Raw genomic sequence first — 13,006 nt, 5'->3', positions numbered from 1 at the left:
GGTAAGACCTTCACGCGCTCGTCAGACGTGCGCCGGCACCAGCTGATCCACACGGGGGAGCGTCCCTTCCGCTGCTCCCACTGCGAGAAGACCTTTCAGCACGCCTGGGACCTCACCAAGCACCAGCGCAAGACCCACGGCGAGTGCATCTTCCGCTGCCAGACGTGCAGCTCCGACTTCCCCAACCTGCGCACGCTGGCAGCCCACCACAAGAAGAGCCACGAGGGGCCCATGCCGCACACGTGCTCCATCTGTGGCGAGAGCTTCCCGGAACCGGTAACCCTGATCGAGCACCGGAAGACGCACGGTGACAAGCTCGAGTACAAGTGTCAGCAGTGCGGCGAGGGCTTCGACACCCTGCTGGAGCGCTCCAAGCACCGGCAGACGCACATGGGCAAGCGGCAGTTCAAGTGCCCGCAGTGCGACAAGACGTACACGCGGCGGGCTGACGTCAAGCGGCACCAGCTGACCCACACCGGTGAGCGGCCGCACCAGTGCGCCCAGTGCGGCCGCTGCTTTGGCCTCAACTCTGCGCTCAAGAAGCACCAGGTGGTACACACCGGGGAGAGGCCCTACAAGTGCGAACACTGCCCCAAGCGCTTCACCTTGGTGTCTATCCTGGAACGCCACCAGCGCATGCACACTGGCGAAAGGCCCTTCCTATGCTCGCAGTGCGGCAAGCGCTTCCTCTCCCTGGGCGAGCTCTCCAAGCACTACAAGTCCCACACTGACGACAGGCCATACCCGTGCACGCTGTGCAACAAGCGTCTCAAGTCCAAGCGGGCACTCCAGGAGCACGTCCTGGCGCACAGCGGCGAGCGGCCGTACCCCTGCTCGTACTGCGGCAAGCGTTTCACCAAGCCCTTCGCCCTGACCCGCCACCATCTTATGCACACGGGCGAGAGGCCGTTCACGTGCTCCCACTGCGACAAGACCTTCCTGACCTCGGCTGAGGTGGCACTGCACGAGCGGGTGCACACGGGCGAGCGGCCGTACGCCTGCCCAGAATGCCCCATGAAATTCCGCAGCTCGTCCGAGCTTGCGAGGCACAAGCGTAACCACACCGGGGAACGGCCCCATGCCTGCGGGATCTGCGCCAAAGCTTTCTCTAGTGTGGCCAAACTTAACAAACACACGCTGACCCACGCGAGGGACAAAGCTATTACGTGTGTGAGCTTGCCTGACAATCCAGAGGGACTGAACCAGGCTGCCAGCATAGTGGGGGAGCACAGGGTTGTCCTGACCTTAACAACAACCCAGAATGAAGTTGATATGTGACCGTGCCGTCACTGTAATACAGATGTAAGTTGTTTGTACGGATGTAAAATTTGTAATATTTTTTAATACAGACTATATAATGATGCATACAGAGAGGGCGTCAACAACTATTCATCCCTTAAAACTCATAATAATGAAATATGTAATGGACTGTATATTGTCAGTGGCCCTAAATTAACAAATAATTGAATTTTATATTCAAAGTACAAAAAGCATTAGAATGAAAAGCATTATTTTGACATTCATTCTGTAAAGAGATGGTTTATAAGCTTGCAAAGCGGTTGCATTTTGTCTATGTGGAAAACAATATACATGATTTACTTATGAAGTATCTGTCGTTGTTTGTTTGTTTGTTTGTTTGTTTTTTTAGTTTCAATAAGTGCTAATTGTAATTCCACTGTTGTGTAGGCTACAATGTCTATAACTCCTCCATCCCACTACCTTTGGCCAAAGTAGGTCACTGTTCCTTTATTTCCTTCAAAGTGCAAGAGGCAAGAGTGACTGGACTGTCCTGGAGGAGGGTGCATTTTTAATGAGACAATCAGAATTATGGCTCCATATGAAGTAGAGCGGCTATTTCAAGTTAATTAATTGAATTTCCGTGAAAACTGTCAAGATTAAAGTGAGTAGGGCATAGTGGACAGCAAAAATGGCCGAAACATCAAAAGAAAACGTCATTAATAGAACAGTTTTCTCTAGTTCCACAATGGTCGAATGATTCACAAAGACGACGTCTGAATGGTACCTATGGTAACAAGAAGTTCAGAGCGTTTCTTGCACTTTCTCATCTGGAAGGGCAATAAAGCTAGACTAAAAGGACTGCAAATGATTCCGTGAACAAAATTCATGAAAAGGTCAGTCATCACAGCAATTGGTAATTATTATGCAAATAACTGGAATAAAATGTGTATTTCAACGCTATTGCTTCATAAAATTGCCCAAAATGGCTTACTTGGGTTTTTTTATCACCAAAAGAAACACGGAAATTTTAATAAACAAACAGCCCGTTTTGATCATCTCTGCAGGAGAAAATATGTTAATTTATGTTATTAACCTTGTGGCAACTTCAAATCTATTTTAATTAAGCAAAGGTTAATTTGCTGCAAAGCAATAATTGCCTTTTTTGTGTTGAAAACTCACTCACGTGCTTCCTTGAATCAACTTCCGTTGCATAATGAAAAGTGGAAAGTCTAAAGCAATTCAAAAGGCATAGGCTACCTACTGGGTCCTTCGCTGCTTGTCATGCTGAAGGCATGCTAAGGACTTTACATGAGAAGGCGTCTTAGCAGATTGTAGTTTTTTTTTGTTTTGTTTTGAAAAATGATATCTCGTAAGATCTTAAACAGTCTTGGTCTATTAAAGTGACAGTATGCAACAATTGATCACTTTTTTTAAACATGTTTTTTTATAAGCAACTAGTAGCCTATTGGTATCATCTTCAAAATCATTTTCATATGATAATGTGAACGAAAGATAAACACAACTGTCGTTCCAGCTCGCCGCCTAGGCTATGCACTGTGCTGTTCTGTGGTCCGGGTCCACCCCGCCAAAAAGGCTTTCACAGCACGCCAACTATATCGCCAAAAGACAGAGTTAACATGCTAGGGAGCCTTTTAGCGGTGCTTACTGTGCTGTTTTTTGTGTACAATTTTACATGCCTTATTAGTAGTTAGATTGATAGTTTTCAACAAAATAGCCGTTGACAACTTTCATAAAAGTGTAACATTGTTTTATATTTAAATACATCTGTTTTGCCTGAGTTGAACTGAGGGCCAAGATATGCCTTATAACAGCACAAACCACCTGTACTTTAGTCTATTCTGCTGTGCTATCCCTCCAGTCCAACATGTGTCCTGTGTTGGTCTCCCTGGAGCCTGTGCCAACCTCTGCACGTCTAATCGTAGCTCCCCCCACTCCAACTGCACGCCCTCATGAGGCTGGTGTCCAGGTAAAGTCAGGTGAGTAGCTCTCACCAGACAGTCACTCTCCGTTTTCGAGGTCACTTGGAGTACTTTCATTGTACATTTGTGTCAACACAGACATTTGCATCAACCACACCAAAAGAAGCAAAAGTTGTAGATAATTCATTGATTTTATGATCAGTGTGGAGTGTTGGACCCATATATATCACTCCCAATATTTTGGTTATGCTACCTTTCTTACCTGACCTTTTTTTGCCTTAATGACTGGCACATGCATTATTGTGTTCAATTCAGTTTTAAATCATAATGAATGGGTTATGGATTATGTATAAACTGCAGTCATAGAGAGCAAAAATCATCAGTTCACATTTACCATACATGTTATATGTGTGCAGCATTACAATGAAAATAATTAGATTGCACTCTTCTGTTTGAACTATTTCTACTCCTGTTGATATCAGCAGATACGTCCTTTCCCCATGATCAGTATCAGTGTATAACCTCAGTATGCTCTACTTGTATTAAACTGCTCTGTGTGCCCTTGTGTTTGGGCACTTTAGGGCCATGTCCAAAGGCCAGCGCCAGTCAGAGGCCCACAGGCCAGGAGAGAGGAGAGGGGACCAGCGTCTGCGTCCAGACCCAGGCCCTGCCAAGCAACTCCTCCATCTCCGCTGAGCAGTTCAAACACCTGCTCCAGTCTCTGCTGCCCTCTCTCTCCCCACCCCAGTACAATGCTCTTATGGCTAAGGTGAGTGAGTAGCCCCTGTGCCATCCCTCTAAAATGTAAGGTTTTGTTCTAAAAAAATTATTTAAGCCAGAATGGATGCAGCAATTATTTTGGCAATACATGACTTGTTGTTTAGGTTTCATACAATTACATTGCCTTCTGAGGCCAACCTCATATGGCTTCCTGGGAAGGCTTCACATTGCTGAGTGTATCATAGTCTTTTGGTTGGATTTAACAGTGCTTCAGGACTGGTTGGGGAATGCCTATTAATGCTATTAGCAGTGTGAGAAACCTCAGAGAAGTTAATTTGTGAATTAGGTAAAAAAAGGGGAGATGGACCATGACATTCACTGAGAGTGACACTAGAGAGCAGTAGAGGGCAACTTCCTAAAAGAGGTTGGCCCTATTCGTAGTAGAATTATCTGAGAATTGGTTGAATCATGGACATTTTAATGTGATGTCAATGTCAAAGTTACATATGAACTAATTAATTTCCCTGCAAATGGATGCATTTGCCAGTAAAGTGAGCCTGAAATGCATCTTCTGGTTCTTGTATTAGACTGGATTTGTCTCATTGCATAAACTTGTGTTTCCACTGTCACGGCCACATTCACCTCCCAGGTATCCGGATTTATATTTCTACTGCATCACTACACACAATCCATTCCACTCACAACATGTACAGTATGTGTGTATACATGTGTATGAGTGTGTGTGTGTGTGTGTGTGTGTGTGTGTGTGTGTGTGTGTGTGTGTGTGTGTGTGTGTGTGTGTGTGTGTGTGTGTGTGTGTGTGTGTGTGTGTGTGTGTGTGTGTGTGTGCGTGCGTGCGTGCGTGTGTGCTTCTGTGTATGCGTCTGCCTGTGTGTTGAGGGATGGCGGGGTTTTTGGCTGTCGCTCTATCTGCCCATCTGTTTGTCTGTCAATCTGTCTGTCACACAGGAGACTACACTGTAATGAAGTGTGTGAGTGCTGCAGTGTCTTCACACCCGACGCATATTCATCCCCCAACAGTTCTGCATCATATCCCTCTCTGTCTCTCTCACTCTCTTTTTCTCTCTCTCTCTCTCTTTCTCTGTGCAGACTGTATTTCATTGTACCCATAATGTCAAAGACAGGTGTCGTTTTGTGTCATGTCTAAAGTGTTATGCCGCTCGTGTCGTGGTAGCATGTAAAGTGTGAGCGAGTGTATTGCATGTATGTGAGTTTTGTATCTTGTATCCTACAGCTGCTCTTACTGTGTGTTTGTAATTGTCTGGCTGTTTCCCTTTGTTCCGTCTGGCTGGCTCTGCATGACAGTTTGACTGGCTGTCTTCTCCACACAGATTTTCTTTTTCTCCAAACCCACCCCCCCACTCGCCCCCACCTAGTATCATCCCACCATTTTAGCTTTGCCTATGCCTCCATTTAGGGACTCGGAAGTTGCTGGAAGTTTACTTTGAGAGACTCTATTGGCAAAGAGAGGCAGCTGGTATTCATGTGACATGTTGATGTGGCTTACTGCGTTGCTTTATGCCGGAGGGGAAGAGATGCGACCAGCTTTAAAAAAAATGTTTTGTTTTGTTTTTCATTTTCTCTTCTCTTCCAAAGTAGAGAAAGAGACATCGGGTGTAAATTCTGTCTCCCTCTCTTTCTTTTTTTCTCTCTCTCTCTCTCTCTCTGTCTCTCTCTCTAGTGCACACGTTTTTACTTTTTTTAAGTAATCAATTATTTACCAGACAGGCGGCTGTTTTACATGTAAAAGAACACTTACTCAAATAATGGTGGCGCCTTGGAGCCGACAGAAAGAGAGGCGGAGAGTGGAGGAGGGATGTATATAGCTCTTTGGCAGCATCAGGTTCTAATATTGCTGTTAATGTCCTGCATTGTCAGAGGGGCTAGATGATTAGACGGGAGAGAGGATGGTAGCAGTGCCAGTTTAGCACTCTGATGAAGCTTTTTGCGCACACACATCCAGTCTGAAGGGCCCTGGATGTTTGGGGCTAATGGTTAGCTAGACACACCGAGCGAAGCCGGTGAGAGTCATGCTCTCCAGGGATGGTAGATGACTGTGTGACAGGATGTAGGCCACTCCAAAGGAGACAGCGATTTGACTGTGAAACACTAAAATAGCTGTGTGTGTGTGAGAGTGATAGTGGAATGTATCTGTGTGGTCTTTTGTGCGTGTGTGTGTGTGTGTGTGTGTGTGTGTGTGTGTGTGTGTTTCAAAGAGCCACCTGGTTTACTTATGGCAACTCATCGTGAGGTCAGGTGCATCCCGCCTCCCAGGAGTGACCAGAAGCATCAACGGCAGGCCTTTCCCCTGTGACTGCGCACACCAAATTAAAACCTGAAGCTGGACTCGGCGAGAAATTGGGGAGCTGTGCCAAAGAGCTGCGGCATCACCTCCCAGCATCCCATATGTCTGTTGTTTTTTCCCCCCTCAAACACCTTGAGATACAGGCCTCCATATGTGGGGCCCCTCATGCGGCGGGCTATCATCCTCATCGTCATAGTAACCAGCATCATTATCGCCCCTGCCATTGTGGTTGTTAAGCTTGTTGTCAGCAGAATGGTGGCAGCCTTTGCCGTCGTCGTTGTCATTTTTTTATTTTTTTTTTACACAGTTGCTTTCATCATGATATGTAAACTCTTCATCAGTAGAACTATCCTCATCCCGGTCATGAGCGTCCCCAGCATGATCATAAGGTGTTGTCATCACTGTCTCCTCTTCAAAAGCAGCTAAGACGTGTCTGCATAAATGCACACTCAAACACATTGTCATTCCTTGACCGAGCGAGTGTTCTGTTCTGTGTTCTCAGGTTATGAGGAGGGAAGGTCGTGTGAGTATGAACTACCAGGACTTCAATAGGGGCCGTTTCAGTGACTGTCCACCGCACAGCCAGAGAGTGGGAGCAAGGTCCAGGTATGTGCCATGTCAACACCACATCACGTCATCATGTCAAAGCCACTGTCTGGCAATAATGGGTTTGCTCTGCACTTTGTTAACTGGCCTAGCATGATGTTCAGGGCTGCTGTTTGTTTTGTCATTGCTCTGGGTCTAAGAAAGAAATGCATTGACTGTGAAAGTAAAGGTTTGAATTCTCTCTTTTTTTAATTCCAAATGATTTTGTATTCTGAAAAGGTGAAACATACTAATGGAATTCAATGATTCTTCCCACATCACACAAACCATTCTTTCCCTAATAATTAATAATGTCTTGTGGAAATGACTGACAAACAGTAGGTCATTTGAAATAGTAATACAAAAATGAAATGCAAATATCAATCAAGTAAAGCAAGTAAGAAAAAATATCATGGGTCTTATATCTTATTGTGCCCAATTTGACTACTTTTCTTTACAAATGCTTGGTCTTGACCTTGAGGAGATAATCATATATGGTGTGCTCTACACTGGTGTGGCACGGTGGCTCAGTTGCTTGCACTGCTTGCACTGCCGCCTCACAGCAAGAAGGTCATGTGTTCGATTCCCACATGGGGCGCTGTTGGCTCTGGGGGGCAGGTCCTCCCCAGAGTGCACAGTGCTCAAGTGGGCTATCTCCCGGGCCTTTCTGTGTGGACTTTGCATGTTCTCCCCGTGTTCACAAGGGGTTTCCTCCACTAAGGACCCCAACAGAAAAAACATGCAAAATAACAGAACACATGTCCATCCCTGACCAAAGATGGACAGTTCACTTCACTTGGTCCCCGGGCGCTACAAGCCGCCCACTGCTCCTGGGGGGGTCCTTGAGGAAGGACAGTCCAGGATGGGAAAACGCAGAAAATAAATTCACCGCGACCTCAGGCTTACCTGCGTGTGTGTGTGTGTGTGTCCTGTGTCGCCTCCATATATGCACGTGTGTGTTCCAGTGTGTCGTGTGTGCCATTAAAAACCTGACAAAGGTCTTAATTATATATTGTCATTACCCAGATTATCCAGACCAGGTGCATGGTGCACTATTAACATTGTTGAAGCCCTGTCAATGTCAAAGTTACATAGGAGAGAGTGCCGACTGTGTAAACTTCTATTTCTTCTGTCACTGCCACACTTTCCAGGAGTAGCAGTGTAGCAGAGCAATCCACCCGCACTCTACATGAGCTCCAGCAGGGCCTCAAACATCAGGTCAGGATCTCTCCATCCACCTTCTCGTCTGTCTTTCTCTTCCCCTTCTCTCTATGTGTGTCTCTCTCACTCTCCTACCTCTCCTTCTATCACCCCTTCCATCTTCTTAAGGCATGACAACAACCCCCAAGCCAATACCGCCACAGGGGCGACTCTGCAGTGATTCATGTTGTGGAAATGTGGTTTTCATCGGGGGACTGTGACTGATGTGTGGATAACTGGCTTTTGTGCTTTTGTTGTTGTTGTTCTTGTTGTTGTGTTTGTTTATTTCATGTGAGGTAAATATATTCATTTGTATCTGGGAGAGTAAGCCTCAAAGCGTAGGAGGTATAAAATAATACATCCCCGTGTATTTGCTTTGCACATGTTCCAGATATTAAGTAGGTTGTTTTCTTTCGCTTTTTTTTTTCATAATGAAATTGAGGAATTTACTAAATTAAATCAGAGAGCAAATGAGTCCCCCCGAGTCTCTCCTCCTTCTCTCCCTCCCTCTTTTCCCCTCACTCTTTCCTTTTCTCCATGTCCTCCCCCCTTTTCTCTGTCTCTTCATTGCTTCTTAGTTCCCCTCCCTCAACTAACTGCTATGTTCAATAATGTCAATTCACTGAGCAACAGAAAACAGAATGAAGGTATGTTATTAGCTTACCATGACACACACACACACACACACACACACACACACACAAACCCTAACACGTAACCTAACAAAATACCTAAAAAATAACCTTAATACCTCAGTATTGATGTTCCGTATGTAGGATATGATGACACACAATGGCCTTTGACTGAAAAGAAAACAAACCAAAAAAGCGATGAGTCAGAGAAATCCTGGTGTCCTTGCTGCTGACCTGAGGGTGGTTGTGGGACTTGAAAGGACCCGGGCGACGTGTTGGTTGTTTAGATGCGGAGAAAGCAGCGGCGTGTTGGTGGGAACAGCTGGGCGAGCTAATGACTGATGGCACACACAGGGGTATGATGAAGTATGTGTCACAGCTGTGCCCCCCCCCCCCCCCCCATCTCTCCCCCAACCAAAAAACAAAAACACAGCACAACTGCTCACATGCTCACATCACATATCAATATTCTATTAAGCCTGCTGTCAGCTGAAGACAATGGCTCCAGTTAGGAGTAGGAAGTTTCAATGAGACTTCGGGCAAGACAAAATGGCTAGGGTTTGGACGTTGTGTGCGCTCTCTTGTCGTCTCACACTCAGTTTCAGTTTCCTGTTTTTCCCCTCTCTCTTCCTGTGGTGTCTCATTCTCAGTAACAAGTAAAAAAAAAATAAAAAATAAACTTCCCACTATGTCTTTTTCACAAGCACAGACACACACACACACACACACACACACCTACCTCTTCATCCTCTTTCACAATGTACAAGCATCAGATGCAGCAATGGTACTTTGATGTTTGATCTCTCTCTCTCTTCCTCTGTCTCTCACTGTTACTCTCTCTCTCTCTCTCCTCCTTTGTGTCATCCTTCTCTTCTGTGAGCTGTGCATATGCGGGGTGTAATTTAGGCTGACAGTAGAGGTGAGTCAGTATGCATGTGCTCTCTGTGGGCAATTTCTGTTTAGAGGCACCCGCTCTGTCTGCTCCAGTGGAGAGAGATGACACCTTGGTATTCGACACAGACAGAGACACACACAGAAACACACGTCGTGTGCGTGTGTATGCATTTGTGTGTGCGCATGCGTCTCTTTGTCTGTAACTATTGGGGGTTATGAAAATACAGAAGCCATTTCCATTGTGTTGCCCACTCACACACACACACACACACACACATACACACACACATACCCGCACACGCACACGCACACACACGCACACATACACACTCACACACACACACACACTCACACATACACACACACACACGCACACGCACACGCACACATACACACTGTGTCTCTGCTGCTCTCTCACAGACACAAACAAATTCATACATGCTAACTGTGCCCTTCTTCCTTTTTAATGGAAGACCCCTGATTGACACGACACACCCTGGCAAACAAAAGCAACCCCCCTCTTTATTCATGAATGACCAGAGGGGCACAGATCAGAGGCATCAAACACTCTCCCAGCCACTCTCATGGGTGGCACCGTGCCAGCCGGGCAGCAGTGCCAGCCAACACACAGCCGCCTAATGGAAACCTGGCATGCAGAAGAGCACAGAGAGACGAAGAGAATGATAGAGAGAGAGGGAGAGAGAGAGAGAGAGAGAGAGAGAGAAAGGGAGAGAAGAGGAATGAGGAAGTGGGCGGGGGTGGGGGTGGGATGTGAGGTAGGGGGAGTGAGAGAGAGAAAGAGAGGGTGCGAGGGAGATGGAGGGAGCGAGGGAGATAGAGAGAAAAAGGGGAAAGAGAACATGCACAGAGGGAGAGATGAGAGGAGATGAGATGGCACAGAGATTAGATTAGAATCCCTTCTACTTTCAGCTCATTAATTGTTTAAGATATCCTCGCTCTCCTTTGTGAGTTTAACGCACTTCTAATTAGCTGGCAATTCGTAAAAAGTTTTTTGGGGCTGAATCGTTATTTATATCTATTGAGATACATGTTCCTTTTCGTATTTGATCTTTTTTTTTTACTCACAGTGGTATACATCTCTCTCTTCCTTGCTTTCCCCATCTTTCTCTGTTTCACTCTCTCTTCTCCCCTCACTCTTCTCCGACCACAGCGCAAAGCTCCCTTAATGCCACAGTAATTGTTCTGCTTGTAGGACGCGATCGCCAGGGCTGAAGTTGTTAGATGTGGTGAAGAATGAAGATTTTTTGTGTGTGTGGGGGGTTGCCATGCCGGTAATTAAAGAAGCAAAAAAAAAGAGGAATCTAGATGCGGTACTATAGCGGAGAAAAAAGAGAAAGATAGAGGAGAGAGAAAGAGAAACAATGGGAGGCAGAATGATTAAGGATATCACTGTCTTCCGGCAATGTCTGTGCGGAGGTGAAACGGGGCCTACGTCGTCGTTCACTGATCAGCACAGATCTCCGGGAGCCGTGCTCTGCGCTGCGAGAGCTCCTGTTTCGGCTTCTGTGCGACTCCCACACAAGGGACCGCACAGAGCGACGACACTGAAATCACATCAGGGAGGACAGCTGTCTTTCTTTAACTCACTCCTCTTTTCTGTCTTCCTCTCTGTCCGTCTCTCTCTATTTTCCTTTCTTTCTGTCTGTCTTTCTGTCTTTCTGTCTTTTCTTTCTTTCTTTCTTTCTCACACATACTACTCTCCCTCTCTGCGTCTCTTCTCCTGCAGAATCAGATCTGGTGGTGGATCTAATAAGAGTGCAATTAAAGCGAGAGTTCTTTGGGGCGACAGCAGACAGTGATTACCCAGGAGTCAGTGCGGTATATTTAGTATCTATTCCTGTTCCGCTCCTGAGCTCCCGCTGTGCCCGAGGCCTGAGGGGCACTTCAGCGGGCACCGCTCCCATGCCCCCCCCCCCCCTCCCCTTTCCTTACACTCCCTCTCTCCTCCTGGGCTGCTGCCACCTTCTGCTAATAAAGTTTCAGTAGATCTGTACTGCTTTATAGTGTCAGTAGATCTATACTGCTTAATGGTTTCGGTGGAGCAGCAATATTCGATGGAGCTGTGCTAAGGAAAGTATGCTAGTTTCACTAGAGCTATTCTATGTGTGAAGCTTGATATTACATCTCCTTGGAGTCAGGTATGCTTTAAAAATCTGACAGCTCAATACACAGCAGTAGGCATCATTATGCAAGAAACAGGCGACACAACCCTACCACTTCAACAGTAGCAGCGCCCCAAAGGGGAAAAAAAGTAATTTGAAATACACAAATTCAAAACAATTAAAATATACACACACTTCCCCCGGAACACAGCCAGTTCAGATCTCCACCAACAGGCCTTATGACTCCCTCCTCCCTCGTTTGGCAGCTGCCCTCAAACACAGGCACACTGGCCCCATTACACTGGAGGTTACCCTCACGTCAGCTGTTAAGCCAAGCTAATTTACGGGTTTATCTGTGTCTCAATTCACTCTCTCATTCAAGTTATGGGGAACTTCGTTGTGTGAGAGTGTCTATGCATGTGTGTGTGTGTATACCAGTTATTATAGTTTTTGAATTTTCATTTGTTTTTATTTTTATCTAGTGTTTCAGTTTGGTTTTTGATTTAAGTTTAGTTTTAGTTCATTTTACGAGTGCATAAGTAGTTTTAGTTTTAGTTTTGACCGGTTTTAGTTTAGTTTTTATTTAATTTATTTTTTTCTGGTATTATGAAGAAAGCCTTGACCTTGAAAGAAGCTGAAAAAGGTAGGATGAAAGGTCCTCATCCTAGGTCTCAAAAAAGTGGTGTAGCAACCACAGTGCAAATCAAGGGGAAAACTAAGATTTTAGCTGCAATTCTATTTCATTTAAGTTTGTGTGGGATTGTTGATTGTAGTTTTTATTTAGTTTTTGTGTTTTTGAACACTGTCATTTTTTTCTATTTCAGTTAACAAAATATTTTTTGCGAGTTGTGTGGTGTGGGTAGACTAGATCATGGTAGACACGTCTGTCAGCCTGTTTGCTCAGATGAAGGGAGTGCAGGAGTTCAACGCCCCCCACAGGCGCTTCTGCCCCCCCCCCCTTCTCCTTCACCTCCTCCTCCTTCACCTCCTTCACCTTCTCCTTCACCTCCTCCTCCTTCACCTCCTTCTCCTTCACCTCCTCCTCCTTCACCTCCTTCACCTCCTTCTCCTTCACCTCCTCTTCCTCACACATTCTCTGGACTCTTCAGATCGGAGCCAACCTGAAGGGAGTCATGCGAGCCCTCAGACTCTACGACTACAACCGTGACGGGCAGATCCAACGGCACGAACTCCGCCGCCTCCTGGACAACCACTTACCCATGAGCGACGCAGAGTTCAAGAGGTGAGCGAGAGATGAAGAGAGAGAGAGAGATGAAGAAGGAGAGAGAGAGAGAGAGAGAGAGAGAAAATGGATGACGATAGACTTAAGATATCGGCTAATTCAGA

General features: G+C 46.0%; 2 protein-coding genes across 2 annotated transcripts in view; both read left to right on the top strand.

The window, feature by feature from the left end:
• LOC105896761 (zinc finger protein 883-like) overlaps positions 1-1,278 on the top strand; it is a 3,670-nt gene extending 2,392 nt beyond the window's left edge. The window contains exon 3 of the mRNA XM_031583400.1: positions 7-1,278. Within this exon, the coding sequence (XP_031439260.1) occupies positions 7-1,278 (1,272 nt within the window). The remainder of the gene's footprint in view (positions 1-6) is intronic.
• Positions 1,279-1,684: 406 nt separating this feature from the next.
• The window catches only part of LOC105896701 (EF-hand calcium-binding domain-containing protein 6-like), a 32,974-nt gene continuing 21,652 nt past the window's right edge, over positions 1,685-13,006 (top strand). The window contains exons 1-6 of the mRNA XM_042710163.1: positions 1,685-2,132; positions 3,119-3,236; positions 3,761-3,948; positions 6,728-6,831; positions 7,962-8,028; positions 12,769-12,902. Of these exons, the coding sequence (XP_042566097.1) occupies positions 3,125-3,236; positions 3,761-3,948; positions 6,728-6,831; positions 7,962-8,028; positions 12,769-12,902 (605 nt within the window). The 5' untranslated portion in view covers positions 1,685-2,132; positions 3,119-3,124. The remainder of the gene's footprint in view (positions 2,133-3,118; positions 3,237-3,760; positions 3,949-6,727; positions 6,832-7,961; positions 8,029-12,768; positions 12,903-13,006) is intronic.

This window comes from Clupea harengus, chromosome 16 (assembly GCF_900700415.2).
Source record: "Clupea harengus chromosome 16, Ch_v2.0.2, whole genome shotgun sequence".
In the NCBI taxonomy this organism is placed as follows: Eukaryota; Metazoa; Chordata; class Actinopteri; order Clupeiformes; family Clupeidae; genus Clupea; species Clupea harengus.
Note: the sequence above shows the minus strand (reverse complement) of the source record. Positions and strands in the feature narration are given on the sequence as shown.